This window comes from Tursiops truncatus, chromosome 3 (genome assembly GCF_011762595.2).
Source record: "Tursiops truncatus isolate mTurTru1 chromosome 3, mTurTru1.mat.Y, whole genome shotgun sequence".
In the NCBI taxonomy this organism is placed as follows: Eukaryota; Metazoa; Chordata; class Mammalia; order Artiodactyla; family Delphinidae; genus Tursiops; species Tursiops truncatus.
Window position 1 is genome coordinate 125,803,842 of NC_047036.1, and position 18,188 is coordinate 125,822,029.

The following is an 18,188-nucleotide window of genomic DNA, read 5'->3' on the forward strand; positions in this document are numbered from 1 at the left end:
AAACCAGAATCCCGTCCACCAGCCCAGCAGAGACAAGGGGCAATAGGAGTGAGACTTCACCAGCATTTTTGCCCCCCAGAGAGAGGTGTCCCACGCACCTGCCACCATGATGTCCCATCGCCTGGCTCACTACCCCCCTTCCTGTGCCCAGCACCCAGCACCAGACCGGCACTGAGTGGGAAATCCACGTCTGAGAGTGTGGAAGAGCTTCGGGCCCTCCTTCCGTTCCTGGAACATTCGAAGCCTGTTCCCAGCTCATGACTATGTACCTGCTGTTTCCTCTGCTGTTTCCACCTTCTCGTAATTCACATTTCAGCTCAAATAAAATGTCACTCTCTCCATGAGCCACCCCCCAACTCCCACACACTCTATTCCATCTCCCTGCTCAATGATTTTCACAGCTTGTCTCACGATCTGAGACCACCTTGCCCGGTGAGTTATTGGCTTATGTATGCCCTGCCTTTCTGTGCCCGACACCTTACCGTCTTGCCCCAGTAGATGCCCCATAGATCACTGTCGCGATTGGGAGGAAGAGATGAAACAAAGCCCCCCCTGCCCCCCCTCCCCCATTACCTCCCCTCAGGCCAGGCGTCAGCTCTCTGTCCCTCCCGGCCCACACACCTTTCTGAACTTTAAGCCGGATGCTGAGGGACTTCACCATCCTGCCGTCCACCCGAGCACTGCACTCATAGTCCTGGCTTTCGATGAACTTGGCCTTGTGGATGATGAAGCCGTGCGAGGGCAAGAAGGAGTAGTTGGTTTGGCGCAAGACAGGTCGGCCACGCACCCGCACCAGCGAGACGCCTGCCCCCAGTGCTGGGTCCGTGAGCAGGCAGGGCAGCAGCGCGTCCTGACCCTCCATCACCGTCACTTCCTCGACCAGGACCCTCCAGGGCCGAACAGGGTCTGGGGAACGTGGGGATACAGGGTTACAACTGCCTTCCCTCCACCAGGCCAAGAGTTCCCTGGACATTGGTGACAGGGAAGCTCAGAGATGCTGATCATTTGCCTGAGGTCACACTATACCAGGGAAGCTCAGCTGATGCTTGGGGCTCTGAAGCCAGGTCCAGCCCCACTATTTAATGCTGTGTGACCTTAGGCAAATGACTCAACCTCTCTGAGCCTTTGGAAAACGGGCAGAATCACAGAACCACCTCACAGCATTGTTGTGAGGACAACGTTAAATTAGAAGCACTGCCACAGGTCCTTGTTCGTGGCAGGTACTCAGCAAATGTGCAGCTGGCTTATTGTGATTGTTAACATTAGGGCCCAGCCCTCCTGTGCATTCGTGGTGGGACCTGCTTGGCTAGTCCTCTTGGGAGCGGGCTCACAGTCCTCACCTTTGACATAGAGATGGATGGTGGCGCTGCCCCCCAGGGGGTCTCCACGCTCAGTGCAGCGGTAGGTTCCCGTGTTTAGGAAGGTGGCATTGTTCGTGGTGAGGATGCTGCTGGGGGCGTCAGCGTCCAGAGTCCAGTAGGTGGAAATGGGGCCGTCCCATTCCACGCTGCCGTTGCTCACACATCTCAAGGTCACGGCTGTGCCTGGCTCCACGACCAGCTCAGGACCACTGGGCTCTATCACCGGGACCCCCTGACCTGGTGACGGGGGGGGGTGGCAAACAGAATTGAGGCCTGAGGTGACATCGCCTTGGCCACACCCTGCCTCTGAGATGGGTGCTGCCCTGGCAGGGGTGATGCTGGTTCTGGGGTTCAGCTGTGACTTGCAGGATCACCTTGAACAAGTTCCTGCCCCTCTCTGGTCACTTGCTCAGGCCCCCAGCCCAAAGCTGCTGTGATGGACTGATGTCTCTGATGGAAGGGTAATGGGAGATTTCTCGGCCTCCAACCCAGCCGCTGTCCCATGGGGGCTCCCCCAGCTTCTGGCCTCAGTCTCACTGGCAATGACTGCATCATTCTCCCCAGGAGTGGACTCCTTCAGCCCCATGTACAAAGTGGGCTGCATCCCTGCTGCTAAGCCCAGCACCCAGCTCAAAGAAGGGGCTTCAGACAAGCAAAGGAAGAAACAAATGAATGGAATGTTCATGGCAGAGTCCTCTGAGTTAATTTACACGGGGAAGAAGAAAAGCAGTGTAGGATCTTAGCCCAGCAGAGTTAGACAGGTTCAGAAGTCTTCTGTCGTGCCCACTCCCATCATTGGACGTCTGGTCTAGAACACAGTAAGATGGTTCAGAGGCTCTGTGTCTCAGTTTCCTCACTTATAAAATGGGGACCATAATTGTACCCATTTATTGGGATAGATACCAGGAGATTTAAACGCATGGAAAGCCTTTAGAACATCACCTGTCACCAAATATAAATACTCAGTAAGGTTAGCCCTTATGTTTATTACCTAGTCCACGCCCAGCAACCCACCCTGACATCCCAGCACTGCTGCGTTTACTAGGGAGACAATCTCTTTTAAGGAAAATTTTCTTGAAGGAGAAAAGAGAACTTGAAACTCATCTCAGGCCCTCCGGGAAGAAGGCCCATCGCCTCTGCAGCGTCAGCATTTTTCCAGGGCCTAAAATAGGGGCAGTGGAGGGAAGTGAGAGCTGATTCAAGGCCTTGGAGGGGCTGCCAGGCGCCCTCCAGCCTGTGCAGGCGGAAGCACATTGCTGGCGCCCGGCCCAGACCCAGTTTCCGCTCAGCCTGCAGCCCTTCTCCCAGAGATGCTCTCACTTCTGCTTCCCGGCCACGGGGAGAGAACCCCTCGCCCCCAGGACAGGGGGTACCACCTGCTGGGCATTGGCATATCTCAGGCTGTGGGTCCTGGCTCTGCCACTGACCCACTAGGTACCCCTAGTGAGTCTAAACCTTCTGTCCCAGCGATGGGGCCACGGACATGCTAGCCCTGAGGGCACCAGTTAAATTCAGGGACTCTACGTCGTCCTGCACGAAAGTTCCTTAAATAGGTCTTTCCATCCACTGCCCCACCACCCCGCCCTCACCATAGACGCCAGAACTGGAAAGATCCTCTCTGTCAAATGATATCAGGATGGCTTATGTTTTCATTTTGTACCCATCAGAGGTGCGCAGCCCCTCTGCCCGAGCTTCTGATCGGCATAAAGGATTGAGTGAATACTACCAAAGCCAACACCTGAGGGTTGTAGCCAGCACTCCTGTGCTGCTGAACACCAGGGATGGGGACAAACATCATTTCTGGCAGGCTGTTGGCAAGTCCCAACCGAGTGGGTGCTGGCCTATTACTGCTGCAGCCGTGCAGGGCCCCAGGCAGGGTTGTATCGTAGGAAAGAGCTTGGATCGTGGGGTCACACCAACCTGGGTCTAAAACTTGGTTTTCCCCTGCTAGCTGCGTAGGTTGCTTAACCTCTGACCCTCAGGCTACTCTTCCATCCAATGAGAAGAATCCCAATTCCCACCACTGAGAGGTCTTAGGAGGATTCAGTGAGGTGATATGCTGCCTCTGGCTCATCAACTCTCCTGCCCTGGGTTACTGGCTTCAACTGCTACACTTCTAGCCTTCCCTCTGGTCCTGACACTCTGATAGCTGAAGTCTTTAACTTTTAAAGATCACAGCCTATGCCTGTAACCTCCCCTGGTCTCAGATTCTGTGATTCTGTATTCCGCTTCTGCCCCCGCCTGGTCTCACAAGTGCCTACTCCCTTCCCCTCCCCTGCTCTGTCCTCTAGCTCTGGCCTCGGCCTCCTGGAAATGTAGTCAGAGAGGCATCTCTCTTGTTTCATCCTGTCATCTCAAATATTCACGCAGGACAGGGCTGACACCCTCAACTTCCGCCCCAGCTCCCCACTGCTGGCTTGGCTGACAGGAAGAAAAAGCCTGCTCCTGGTAGGGCCGTCCTCCCTGGGCTGGGGCTGGACCCCTTCTGCCCCTTCACCCCACCGTCTCATCTCCCCAAACCTCCCCACCCCCTCCCACTTGTCTGGGAGACCCCTCTCCATCATCAGCTCCCAGGATGTGCCCCAACTTCCGCTCCTCTCCCCCAAAACACACACACGCAGCACAGACCAAGGCCTGGGGCAGAGCTCCCTCCTCAGCCCAGGCTCTTGGCGCGCCTCTCCCGGTCGCTAGCGCGCTCTGATCCTGTCCCCCAACTTTCTCACAGCAGCCCCCTGCCCCCCGCCACTCACCACCGGTCTACTGGGCTGAAAGCTTAGGTTTCCACCCTGCTGTCCCCATCTCTTCTTTCCTTTGAGGCTAGATGCTGGATAGCCCCTCCACCTTCCAACAGTCCCCCACAGGCAGGTTCTGGGCAGGAGGACAGGACAAAGCAGTGAAATGAAACCCGCGGAGCTTTTTAGGGTGAGGGGAATAGTCTCTAGCTTAACTGAGTTGGTGGGGACACAAGTGTGTACACTTGTCACATCTCATCGAATGTACACTTAAGAATTTGTGCTTTCTACTATGTGTAAATTACATCTCAACAAAAGAGAACGGACATGCAAGCCCAGTGGGACGGACTGGGCCAGAAAAAGACCTTCAGTGGGCCATCTCCTCATCAGGGACCAGACGCACCTACTCCCCAGGGTCCTGCAGCCCCAGGATGGTGGGGAGGCCAGAGCTGAGGGCTGCCTTCCCACCCCACCCACAGCCCCCATCCTTCCCTGAGCTCCCTCCAAATAAGCAATAAAATTTAATGTGTTTGTTGGGCCAGCTGTAGATACAAGCCAAGCACCCAGCCCCTCACCTCCAGTGAGGCACCCTCCTAGATGCAGATCCTGCGTCACTGCTGCTGCCAGAGGGATGGAGTGAGGTTGGGTCTGCCCCACAGCTCTCCATCCTGAGCCCCAGCAGCCTGTGTTTGGGAGAGCTCTAGCCCAGGAGACCCTTGCTGTCCTTCCCCCGGAAAAGCCTCTTGCCCTGTACTCTCTCCTCCCAAATTTACCTCTTCTGAGCCCTGGGCCAGAAAGGCTAGACTCTTTTCTTTTTTTCTTTTCGCGGTACACGGGCCTCTCACTGCTGTGGCCTCTCCCGTTGTGGAGCACAGGCTCTGGACACGCAGGCTCAGCAGCCATGGCTCACGGGCCCAGCCGCTCTGCGGCATGTGGGATCCCCCCAGACTGGGGCACAAACCCGTACCCCCTGCATCGGCAGGCAGACTCTCAACCACTGCGCCACCAGGGCAGCCCGGATGCTAGCCTCTTATGTCTCCTTCTAACCCCTTGCCCAAGACGCCCAAGGAAGGATCATTGCCTCTCAGGCCTCTCCCAGTCAGATCCTGCCTAGTCTGCCTAGTGAGTCACAGGCTGGCAGAACCAGCAGAGCCATCAGGGGTTCTCTGGGGCCTCCCTACCCAGTGTAGGTCTGGACCAGGGGCCTTGGCATCTCCTAGGAGCTTGTTAGTGGTGCAGAATCTCAAGTCACATCTGAGACCTACTGAGTCAGAATCTGCACCGTAACAAGATCCCTGGGGAATTTGGATGCACGGTGAAGTCTGAAAACCATTTAGTCTAGTCCACCACCGCCCCCAACAGCTTGCTATTGACTATTTAGTGGACACTGAAGAGCCCTGAGAGCATCAGGGACGTGTTCAGGACACACGGACAGTCAACATCTGAGCTGGGATGGATCCACAGCCTTGGCCAGGCTAGTTCCACCCCATCCATACCCTCTTTTCCCCCCACTGCCTCTCCAAAGCAGACACCCACATACCTACAGCCCAGGGCTTGGGAGATGGAAGCACGAAGTGGGGACACCCAGCGAGGGGCAGGGGTTTAGAGAGTCCTTCCACAGGAGCCCTCTCTGTCACATCCCCTTCACCCCCCACAATCCCCCAAGGCTCCAGGTGTGCTCTTACCGTGCCAAGCTGTGGCCACCAACAGGATCAGCAGAGTCCCTGGGCCCATGGCCTCAGGGGGAAGGCGGCAGGCCGACGCAGGGCTTGGGGGTGGGCAGGGAGCTAGATTCCTGGACACTGGCTCTGCAGGGACCAGGACGACTGGACATGAGCTCCTCTCCACTGCACTGGCTGTCTGTCTTGTTTTCTTCTTCCTCCTTCTTGGGCTGATCCCCCTCTTCCCCTTTTAGCTAGGCAAGGCAACCACAGAGTTTGGAAATCTTTGTTTAAAAGAAAAAACTAAAAAACAGAGCCATGACCCCCAGGGGGAGGGGTTAGAGTCTGGGGCAGGACTGGCTAAGTTTGAGGCCCTTCTGAAGCCACCTCTGAGGGGCTCTGGGAGAAGAAACATGCCCAGTGTCAGACAGGCAGTCAACTGCACAAATGGGGGTCTCCAGAGTGACCAGGTGGCTCTTGCTCAGCTGAAAGAGAAGTTAGGTTGGTCTGGACAAGCCTGATAATAAACAGCATCAAGAAGCTTCCATTCACAGGACACTCACTAGCCAAGCCCTTTACGTTCCACTGTCTCCTTTGGTTCCCACAAAAATTTTATAGAGTAGGTACTGTTATCATTCCCATTTCACAGATGGGAAACTGAGGTTCATGGAGATCAAACACTGTAAACTTGCCCAAGGTCATATACCAAATGGTAGAGGTGGAATTTGAATCCAGGCAGCCTGGCTGAAGAACTTTCTTTTTGTGGATTAATTAAGTTTATTTTTTACAAAGAGCCTAATTGTGCTGCTGTATTTCTTTTCTTTTCTTTTCTTTTTTTTTTTTGTGGTACGCGGGCCTCTCACTGTTGTGGCCTCTCCCGTTGCAGAGCACAGGCTCCAGACGCGCAGGCTCAGCGGCCATGGCTCACGGGCCCAGCCTCTCCGAGGCATGTGGGATCTTCCCGGACCGGGGCACGAACCCGCGTCCCCTGCATCGGCAGGCGGACTCTCAACCACTGCGCCACCAGGGAAGCCCTGTTTTTCTTAACAAGATTAGATTCTCTGCCCCCTCCTTTCCTGGAGGCAATTGTGTTTACCCCTTTTAGTTGATTCTCTTAGTATTTTCCTTCTTATTTCGATTCACATGGTTATAAAGTTACTTCTTGAAACTAAAAAATAAAAAAAAGAGAAAAAACCCATATAACACTGATCCAGGAAGATGATCATTCTTTCCATCTACTTAGATATATAAACATTGTAAATACATTTGTGTTTTAGCAAAGTGTTTTGAACCTTTAGTAATCATGAATACCAACCAAAACTGAGTCAGGATGAAATTGAAACTCTGACCAGACCTTTAACTTGCAAAGAGATGGAATCAATCATCAGAAACCTCCCAAGAAAGAAAAGCCCAGGACCAGACAGTTTCGCTGGTGAGTTGTACCAAACATTTAAGGAATTAACCCCAATCCTGCTCAAACTCATTCAGAAAAGAGAAGATGAGGGAACACCTCTCAATTCATTCTATGAGGCCAGCATTACCTTGATACCAACAACAGACAAGGACATCACAAGAAAACTAGAGACCAGTATCCCTTAAGAACATAGATGCAAACGTACTCAGCAAAATACTAGCAAACCAAACCTTACAGCATATTAACATGATCATACACCATGACCAAGTGGTATTTATCCCAGAAATGCAAAGATGTTCAACACATGAAAATCAATCTAATACACCACATCAACAGAACAAGAATAGAATCTCACGTGATTAACTCAATTGATGCATAAAGTCTTTGACAAAATCTCACATGCTTTCATGATAAAACACCCAAAAGAGTAGGAATTAAAACAAACATCCTCAACATGATTAAGGGCATATATAAAAAATTCACAGCTAACTCAATGATAAAAGACTGAAAGCTCCCGGCCCACCCTGCCCCCCTCCCCAACTTTAGATCAGGAACAAGGCAAGGACAGTGGCTCTCACCACTTCTATTCAACATCGTACTGGAGGTTCTAGTCAGAGCAATCATGAAGAAAAAGAAATAAAAGGCATCCAGATTAAAAGCAAGAAGTAAAACTATCTCTATTCACAAATGACAGAATCCTATATTCAGAAAAATCCTAAAGAATCTACAAAACCCCTCAAAAATCTATTAGAGCTAAGAAATGTATTCAGCAAAGTTACGGGATACAAGATCAACACACAGAACTCACATGTATTTCTCTATGCCAGCAGTGAACAACCCAAAAAAGAAATTTAAAAACTGATTTTTTTTTAAATAAATAGCATCAAAATGAGTAAAATACTTGGGAACCAGTATAACCAAAGAGATGCAAGACATAAATACTGAAAACCACAACACACTGCTGAAAGAAGACTAAATAAATGGAAAGACTTTTATTCATAGATTGGAAGATTTAATGTTGTTAAGATGACAATACTCCCCAAAATGATCAATAGATTCAATACTGTCCCTTTCAAAATCCCAATGGACTTAACTGCAGAAATGGAAAAGCTGATTCTCAAATTCACATGGAATTTCAAAAGATTCCAAATAGCCAAATCAATCTTGGAAAAAAACCAAGTTGGAGTCCCACTTCTGAATTTCACAACTTACTACAAGGCTAAAGAAATGAAAACAGTGTGTTATTGGACTAAGAACAGATACAGAGATTTATTCTTAGAATAAACTTGATAGTTCAGAAATAAACCTTCACATCAACGGTCAATTGATTTTCAACAAGGGTGCCAAGACCTTTCAACAGGAAGAAAACAGTCTTTTCAGCAAATGGTGTGAAGAGAACTGCATATCCACATACAAAAGAATGAAGTCGAACCCTTATTTCATACCATATACAAAAATTAACTCAAAATGGATCAAAGACCTAAATACAAAGACTAAAAGTATAAAACTCTTAGAAGAATGCATGGGGGTAGATATTCATGACCTGGACTTGAAAATGGTTTCATAGCTATGTCACCAAAAGCACAAACCACCAAAGAAAAAAATAAATTGTACTTCATCAAAATTAAACATTTTGGTGCAAAGAATACCAACAAGAGAATAAAAAGACAACATGGCAAAAAGTATTTGCAAACCATATAGACAAGTGTTAAGTATCTAGAATATACCCATATGTTCTAGAGTTATCTCCTATAATTCAACAAAGGCAACAATTCAATTTAAAAGTGAGCAAAAAAGTTGAATAGATATTTCTCTAAAGAAGATATACAAATGACCAACAAGAACATGAAAAGATGCTCAATATCATTAGTCATTAGGCAAATGCAAATCAAAACTACAGTGTGAACTACCTCACACCTACAAGGTTGGCCATAATTTTTTTTAAAAAGTCAGAAAATAACAAGCGTTGGAAAGGATGTGGAAAAACTGCAACCCTTGTACAACTCGTGAGAGTTTAAAGTGGAGCAGCTGCTGTGGTAATGAATTTGATAGTTCTTCAAAAAGTTACACAGAATTACCATGTGACCCAGCAATTCCACTCCTAGGTGTAACCGAGCAAAGGCTCAGTGCCAGACATGAATAGAAACCAATACTGTGGCACTGGCTTCTGAGAAACAAAGAGTTTTATTGCACAGTCAACTGGTAAGGAGACAGGAGGCAAGGCTCTCAAACCTCTCTCTCCTTTCCAGGATTGGGGAAAATTTAAGGGGTTGGGGAAATTTCAAGCTTGGAAGGTGATTGGCTAGTCTTGAATCAGTCCATAGAAGCTACATGTGCTGCTGGAAGCCAGATTTTCCGAAGGATTTAGCACTTTGTAAAGGACTCTGGTGGCAACCTTTCTATTCTTTGAGTTCCACAGACTAATTATTATTGGTTTCAGGGTTACCCTGTAGGCGTGTGTTCCCATCTCTGTCTGCAAAACAGCTCCTTAAATAGGTTTGATCAACCACCTATTTAAGGACACAAACCAGTTTAATTTGGTGCTGTTTCAATTCCCCCCTTTTTTCTGGTACATTCCTCAGCCTTGAGGGAAATAGGGGGAGGGCTGCTCTAGCTGTTTTCTGCTGATTAGGAGCGTGGATTTTTATAAGAGGAATGAAATTGAAAATATTTGCAAGTCCCACCTTGAACTCTTAAGTCTTGGGCAATCATCATGTGAGTGTGGGAGGCCTTTTTAAAAATACAAGATAAGAATGTGTAACCAGAAGAACGTTGCAGGCTCCATTGCACTTAGGTTGCAGTTGTTCTCAGGGTGTTGATTTTTCCAAGTCTTGAGGAGGACCGACCCAATCCCCCAGCTTATGCAGAGCAGGGCAATATCTGTGGGAAACATTCATCACCTAGAAGCGTTTTATGTATAGCAGATACAGTAACACGTAGAAACTGTACACGTTTTATAGTATCTAATTATTTTACAATATGATCACTTTCAAGACTAATAACACTTAGTCTTAAGGAAGGGTCTCCATATAACATTTCATAGGGCTCAGCTGGACCGGGCTTCTAGGGCTACTCTTAGCCTAAGCAGGGCAACTGGTGAGACCTTTTCCCAAGTTAAGTTGGTTTCTTGACATTTTGGCGATTGTCTTTTTGTAAGTACGATTCATCTTTTCAGTATTTCCCACAGACTGAGGTCTCCATGAAGCATGTAACTTCCATTGTGTTCTGAGGGGCCCAGACACTCTTGAGTTACCGTGGCTATGAAAGCTCCTCTGTTGTCACTTTGAATTGAAAGAGACAACCAAAATGAGGGAAAAACGCTTTTAGTAAGGCCACTGTTTTCTTGGAAGCCTTCTCTATCCAGCCTGGAAAAGCTGTGACCCATCCTGTGAAGGTGTCCACAAACACCAGCAAGTGTCTATTATGTCCCATGGCTCTTGGCATAACAGTATTTACCAGTCATCTCCTGGTTTTGTCCCTTGGGTTTGCACCCCATTTATTGCTGGGTGTGGCCCAGCTTACGGATCGTTTCTGGCACAGATCAGGCAATTTTATATTACCTTTTAGATAGTCCTTTGCATTTGTGGATCAACAGGCTTTTGTAACCAATGATACGCTGAGTCCCTCCCATAATGGTTTCCTTTCCATTAAATGCTCAGGTATAAGCACTAGTCTCTGTTCACTATCAATCCAGCCTTCTTTGGTTGTTTGGTACTGATCACCATCTAAGTGTCAAGGGTCGACATGAAATCCCCATTCGTCTGTACTCTCTAGATCCATTTCCAAATACCAAGGCTTAAAAGGGATAGGTCCACACTCAGAATGAGTGCTAGGGCCTTGGGATCTGGGCTTTTGGTTCGGGCCACCTGTTTTGTGGCCTTATCAGCCAAATTACTTTTTTTTTTTTTTAAGTAAGTATTTATTTTTGGCTGCATTGGGTCTTCATTGGTGCGTGCGGGCTTTCTCTAGCTGCGGCGAGCGGGGGTTACTTTGTTGTGGTGCGCGGGCTTCTCATTGCAGTGGCTTCTCTTATGGCAGAGCATGGGCTCTAGGTGCCTGGGCTTCAGTAGTTGTGGCTGGCGGGCTCTAGAGTGCAGATACAAGCCGTGGCGCATGGGCTTAGTTGCTGTGCGGCATGTGGGATCTTCCCAGACCAGGGCTCGAACCTGTGTCGCCTGCCTTAGCAGGCGGACTCTTAACCATTGCGCCACCAGGAAAGCCCCAAATTACTTTCTTTAGCTATGTAACTATGTCTTTCGGTGGCCTGGGCAATATACTTTGGCTACTTCTTCTGGCATTATAACAGAATCTCATAAGGCCAGTATCTCCCCTGCATGTTTAATTTCTTTCCTTCCTGAAATAGTACACCTCTCTCTTTCCATATGGCCCCAAGTTCATGTATAACAGAGAAAGCATAGAACTGGTATAAATGGTTACCTTTTTCTTTGCTCCAAGGTGCAGGGCTCTCGTGAGGGCTTTGAGCTCTGCCTTGTGGGCAGGCATTCCTGGAGGAGGGCTTCTGCTTCTAGGACTTCCTGATGAGTTACTATTAAATGCCCAGCCTTTCGGAGTCCCTGGTCCATGAAGCTGCTCCTGTCCATGAACATTTCCATATCCCAATTTTCTAAAGGCTGATCAGTCAAATCTGCTAGAATAGACTTTGTTGATTATTTGTATGGGATAGAACTCCATTTGGCATTCCACAGTCCAGCTTAATGGCTGTCATTTCCTTTGAGAACCTAACATAGGAATTGGCCATGAGACCACAGTTAGGGATCCAAATAGGACAAAACCTAGCCATTCCTGAGAATCCTCGCCATTGCCTTCTGATGGTGGGTACAGTCACCCTAGCTAATGGTCCAGTAGTAAATTTTTTTTTTTTAATGGTTATCAAATATCCCATTATTAAATTATTTCTCCTTGCAGTTCTTAACTAGCTGGGCATTCCACCACATCACTGTTGATGTCATCTATGATGTCGTGAAGGTGGCAGCCATCAACATGGCAGCCCACAGACTGGGCAGTCCCCCGGATATCTTTAATGGTTCCAGAGAGTTCTCTAGCTAAAGATTGATGATGCATCTATCAGGCAATGTTGACAATCAAAAGTGATGTTTCCACTGTGCTTAATGTTTTTCTGCTTTTTTCTATCTCTTGGTGGTTCCCTTAGGGCTTTGATGATCAGGGCAGAAGCAGAAGGTACCACATCCATCTGGGTCTGTCTGTTCTGAATGGTGTTTCACTGTACTCCTCAGACCCTTCCCATCACCAGTTGCCTTGGCGATGTCCTCACCAACCTTTTTTTGCAGATAGACCCAGGGTCAGATCTCGGGGGCCAGGGCAGATGTGGCACAAATTTCCCCACTGACACACCTCGGGTATACAACTTTGGTATCGTTGGGGTCCAACTTAGGCGGCAGGGTGGAGGCAGCTGGGGTCAGATGAACCTGGATTCAGGAGGACTGAATAAGTTGCACTTTGGTCCCCTCCAAGCCGAAGGTCTCCGTCTTTCTGATAACTCAAATCCTAGGTATTTTACACTTGGTTGAGAGATTTGCAATTTTCCCTTGGAGGCTTTATATCCCCGGTCTGCCAGCAACTTTAAAGTGAGTATTTTATTTTGGTCTGAGGCTCCCTTATTTTTATTAGTAATTAGTATATCACAGTAAGACTCCCTCATTTAATGGGAGATCACTTAAGTCCTTGGATAAGACTTCCCTGAAGATGGTGGAGGCATTCTTAAATCCTGTGGGAGTACCATCCAACACTACAGTTGTTATATATTATCTCTGGATTGTCCCATTCAAAGGCAAACAGTTCCTGGGACTCAGGACTTAGGGATATGCAGTAAGAGGCAGCTTTTAAGTCCAGAACTGTAAACCAGCAAAAGTCTCCAAATAAAGTTGTACGCAAAGTGTAAGAATTTGGTATTACCAGATGTACATATCTACAACTTGGTTAGTGACTCGCAAATCCCGTACAAAACAATAATTTCCAGTACCAGTTTTTTTGTATCTGACAAGGTCAGTTTAATCGGCGCTTAAGAAAGGTGGTTATCAGAGACTTTGTATCTTCCCTCACATGCCTCTTTAAAGGGTATTGCTTTACATTTGGAGTCTTGGCAGCTAGACAGAATTTTACCACTACTGGGTCAGCCCTCTTAGCACTTCCTGCCTCCCATAAGCCCAAACATCCACTCTTAACCTTTTGCAGAATTTGTTCAGGACCTTCTGGTTGAGGCTTGTCTCCTGCACAGTTTGCAGGGCGTACGCTTGATCTGGGAGTTCTCTAAGGCCTACTTTTTCTGGTGAGAAAGTCATTTAATTCTGTTTGTAGATCTCCCAACAAGGGAACAGGGCATTCAGGCATATACAGAGAGCTGTGTTTTGTTTTTTAAATTTTATTTTTTATACAGCAGGTTCTTATTAGTTATCTATTTTACACATATTAGTGTATACATGTCAATCCCAATCTCCCAATTCATCCCCCCCACACACACTTTCACCCCTTGGTGTCCATACATTTGTTCTCCACATCTGTGTCTATTTCTGCCCTGCAAACCAGTTCATCTGTACCATTTTCATAGGTTCCACATGTATATGTTAATATGTGATATTTGTTTTTCTCTTTCTTACTTACTTCACTCTGTATGACAGTCTCTAGATCCATCCACGTCTCTGCAAATGACCCAATTTCGTTCCTTTTTGTGGCTGAGTAATATCCCATTGTATATATGTACCACATCTTCTTTATCCATTCGTCTGTTGATGGGCATTTAGGTTTCTTCCATGACCTGGCTATTGTAAATAGTGCTACAATGAACATTGGAGTGCATGTCTTTTTTTTTTTTTTTTTTTTTTGCGGTACACGGGCCTCTCACTGTTGTGGCCTCTCCTGTTGCGGAGCACAGGCTCCGGACGCACAGGCTCAGCGGCCATGGCTCACAGGCCCAGCCGCTCTGCGGCATGTGGGATCTTCCCGGACCGGGGCACGAACCCACGTCCCCTGCATCGGCAGGCGGACTCTCAACCACTGCGCCACCAGGGAAGCCCGTGCATGTCTTTTTGAATTATGGTTTTCTCTGGGTATATGCCCAGTAGTGGGATTGCTGGGTCATATGGTAATTCTATTTTTAGATTTTGGAGGAACCTCCATACTGTTCTCCATAATGGCTGTATCAAGTTACATTCCTACCAACAGTGCAGGAGGGTTCCCTTTTCTCCACACCCTCTCCAGCATTTGTTGTTTGTAGATTTTCTGATGATGCCCATTGTACCTGCTGTGCGGTGACACCTCATTGTAGTTTTGATTTGCATTTCTCTAGTAATTAGTGATGTTGAACAGCTTTTCATGTGCTTCTTAGCCATCTGTATGTCTTCTTTGGAGAAATGTCTCTTTAGGTCTTCTGCCCATCTTTTGATTTTTTTTTTTTTTTTGGCAGTACACGGGCCTCTCACTGCTGTGGCCTCTCCCGTTGTGGAGCACAGGCTCCGGACGCGCAGGCTCAGCGGCCATGGTTCACGGGCGGGCCCAGCCGCTCCGCGGCATGTGGGATCTTCCCGGACCAGGGCACGATCCCGTGTCCCCTGCATCAACAGGCAGACTCTCAACCACTGTGCCACCAGGGAAGCCCGATCACATGGTTTTTATTCTTCAGTTTGTTAATATGGTGTATCACATTGATTGGTTTGCATATATTGAAGAATCCTTGCATCTCTGGGATAAACCCCATTTGATCATGGGTGTATGATCCTTTTAATGTGTTGTTGGATTCTGTTTGCTAGTGTTTTGAGGATTTTTGCATCTATATTCATCAGTAATATTGGTCTGTAATTTTCTTTTTTTGTAGTATCTTTGTCTGGTTTTGATATCAGGGTGATGGTGGCCTCGTAGAATGAGTTTGGGAGTGTTCCTCCCTCTGCTACATTTTGGAAGAGTTTGAGAACGATGGGTGTTAGCTCTTCTCTAAATGTTTGATAGAATTCACCTGTGAAGCCATCTGGTCCTGGACTTTTGTTCCTTGGAAGAATTTTAATCAGTTTCAATTTCATTTCTTGTGATTGGTCTGTTCATATTTTCTGTTTCTTCCAGGTTCAGTCTTGGAACTTTATACCTTTCTAAGAATTTGTCCATTTCTTCCAGGTTGACCATTTGATCGGCATAGGGTTGCTTGTAGTAGTCTCTTAGGATGGTTGGTATTTCTGCAATGTCCATTGTACCTTCTCCTTTTTCACTTCTGATTTTATTGATTTGAGTCCTCTCCCTGTTTTCCTTCATGAGTCTGGCTAAAGGTTTATCAATTTTGTTTATCTTCTCAAAGAACCAGCTTTTAGTTTTATTGATCTTTGTTATTCTTTTCTTTGTTTCTATTTCATTTATTTCTGCTCTGATCTTTATGATTTCTTTCCTTCTACTAACTTTGGGTTTTGTTTGTTCTTCTTTCTGTAGTTCCTTTAAGTGTAAGTTTAGATTGTTGATTTGAGATTTTTGTTTCTTGAGTTAGGATTGTATTGCTATAAACTTCCCTCTTAGAACAGCTTTTGATGCATCCCATAGGTTTTGACATGTTGATTTTTTTTTTCTTTAAGTAACCTGTGCCTTCCAAGTCTCAGCTAGAGACGTGTAACCACCTTGGGTGGTAAGGAGTAAAAGCACCCATAGCCCATACGGGGATCGAACCCGCGACCTTGGCATTCTTAGCACCATGCTCTAACCAACTGACCTAACCAGTCACAACTCCCATAGGTTTTGGATCATCGTGTTTTCATTGTAATTTGTCTCTAGCTATTTTTTGATTTCCTCTTTGATTTCTCCAGTGATCTCTTGGTTATTTAGTAACGTATTGTTTAGCCTCCATGTGTCTGTGTTTTTCGTTTTTTCCCCTGTAACTGATTTCTAATCTCATAGCATTGTGGTCAGAAAAGTTGCTTGATATTTCAATTTTCTTAAATTTACCGAGGCTTGATTTGTGACCCAAGATGCCATCTATCCTGGAGAATGTTCCACGTGCACTTGAGAAGAAAGTGTAATCTGCTGTTATTGGATGGAATGACCTATAAATATTAATTAAATCTATCTGGTCTATTGTGTCATTTAAAGCTTCTGTTTCCTTATTAATTTTCTATCTAGATGATCTGTCCAGTGGTGTGAGGTGTTAAAGTCTCCCACTATTATTGTGCTACTGTCAATTTCCTCTTTATCATCAGCTATTAGCAGTTGCCTTATGTACTTAGGTGCCCCTATGTTGGGTGCATATATATCTATAATTGTTATATCTTCTTCTTGGATTGATCCCTTGATCATTATGTAGTGTCCTTCCTGTCTCTTGTAATATTCTTTATTTTAATATTCCTATTTTATCTGATATGAGTATTGCTACTCCAGCTTTTTTTTTTTTTTTTTTTTTTGTGGTACATGGGCCTCTCACTGCTGTGGCCTCTCCCACCGCGGAGCACAGGCTCCGGACACGCAGGCCCAGCAGCCATGGCTCACGGGCCCAGCCGCTCCATGGCATGCGGGAACCTCCTGAACCGGGGCACGAACCCACGTCCCCTGCATCGGCAGGAGGACTCCCAACCACTGTGCCACCAGGGAAGCCCTCCAGCTTTCTTTTGATTTCCATTTGCATGGAATATCTTTTTCCATCCCCTCACTTTCAGTCTGAATATGTCCCTAGGTCTGAAGTGAGTCTCTTATAGACAGCATATACATTGGTCTTGTTTTGTATCCATTCAGTGAGCCTGTCTTTTGGTTGGAGCATTTAATCCATTCACATTTAAGGTAATTATTAACATGTATGTTCCTATTACCATTTTATTAATTGTTATGGGTTTGTTTTTGTAGATCCTTTTCTTCTCGTGTTTCCCACTTAGAGAAGTTCCTTTAGCATTTGTTGTAGAGCTGGTTTGGTGGTGCTGAATTCTCTTAGCTTTTCCTTGTCTGTAAAGCTTTTGATTTCTCCATCGAATCTGAATGAGATCCTTACCCGGTAGAGCAATCTTGGTTGTAGGTTCTTCCCTTTCATCACTTGAAATATATCATGCCACTCCCTTCTGGCTTGTGGAGTTTCTGCAGAGAAATCAACTGTTAACCTTATGGGAGTTCCCCTGTATGTTATTTGTCATTTTTCCCTTATTGCTTTCAATAATATTTCTTTGTCTTTAATTTTTGTCACTGATTACTATGTGTCTCAGCATGTTTCTCCTTGGGTTTATTCTGCCTGGGACTCTCTATGCTTCCCGGACTTGGGTGGCCATTTTCTTTCCCATGTTAGGGAAGTTTTGGACTATAATCTCTTCAAATATTTTCTCAGATCCTTTCTCTCTCTCTTCTCTTACTGGGACCCCTATAATGCGAATGTTGTTGCATTTAATGTTTTCCCAGAGGTCTCTCAGACTGTCTTCAATTCTTTTCTCTTTAATCTGTTCCATAGCTGTGAATTCCAGCATTCTGTCTTCTAGGTCACTTATCTGTTCTTCTGCCTCAGTTATTCTGCTATTGATTCCTTCCAGTGTACTTTTCATTTCAGTTATTGTATTGTTCATCTCTGTTTGTTCTTTAATTCTTCTAGGTGTCTGTTAATTCTTCTAGGTCTTTGTTAAACATTGCTTGCATCTTCCCTATCACCTGCTGCTTCTTCCCAGCCTTTATGGTTGGGGCCTCACACCAATCAGCAGTCTTATCAGAGACTCAGGTCTGTGAGATGCTGCAATGCTGGCTGCACCTGGAAAACCTGGGCGTTCATGGGAGATGAAGGAAAGCACCAGGACTTGCCAATCTGTGGCTACGAGCACCCTTTGTTCCTTTGTAGGCAGCACCCAGTCACACGGGCCACTTGCCCTGCCAACCACGCCCCACCTTAGTGTCCCTTCTGAGGGGTTAGCTGCCCCCACCCGAGAATGGACGTTTGGGGAGAGAGAGGACGAAAACAAGGAACCCCTAAGTCAAAGTCTTAGTCAATATCCCAGGTTTCAAACTCAAGAGCTGAGAACAGTGTATGGACTGCAAATCTCTAGAAAAT

At 46.6% G+C, this 18,188-nt stretch overlaps 2 protein-coding genes and 1 pseudogene across 10 annotated transcripts in view; 1 reads left to right on the plus strand and 2 right to left on the minus strand.

Moving 5' to 3' along the window:
• The window catches only part of CSF1R (colony stimulating factor 1 receptor), a 30,266-nt gene extending 24,356 nt beyond the window's left edge, over positions 1-5,910 (minus strand). The window contains exons 1-3 of the mRNA XM_033853415.2: positions 5,779-5,910; positions 1,341-1,598; positions 622-906 (exon numbers count right to left, since the gene is read on the minus strand). Of these exons, the coding sequence (XP_033709306.1) occupies positions 622-906; positions 1,341-1,598; positions 5,779-5,827 (592 nt within the window). The 5' untranslated portion in view covers positions 5,828-5,910. The remainder of the gene's footprint in view (positions 1-621; positions 907-1,340; positions 1,599-5,778) is intronic.
• HMGXB3 (HMG-box containing 3) overlaps positions 1-18,188 on the plus strand; it is a 145,921-nt gene that overhangs the window by 83,044 nt on the left and 44,689 nt on the right. For 5 of the 9 annotated variants that reach the window (XM_073802678.1, XM_033853408.2, XM_033853409.2 and 2 more), the window contains one exon: positions 1-18,188. This exon is cut by the window's right edge and continues 10,307 nt beyond it. The exons of 1 other annotated variant lie outside the window; for it this stretch is intronic. In XM_073802678.1, the coding sequence (XP_073658779.1) occupies positions 1-261 (261 nt within the window). In that variant the 3' untranslated portion in view covers positions 262-18,188. 3 more of the 9 variants (XR_012330906.1, XM_073802680.1, XM_073802682.1) reach the window with 3 other exon arrangements.
• LOC101319634 (large ribosomal subunit protein uL11 pseudogene) overlaps positions 12,098-18,188 on the minus strand; it is a 7,066-nt pseudogene continuing 975 nt past the window's right edge.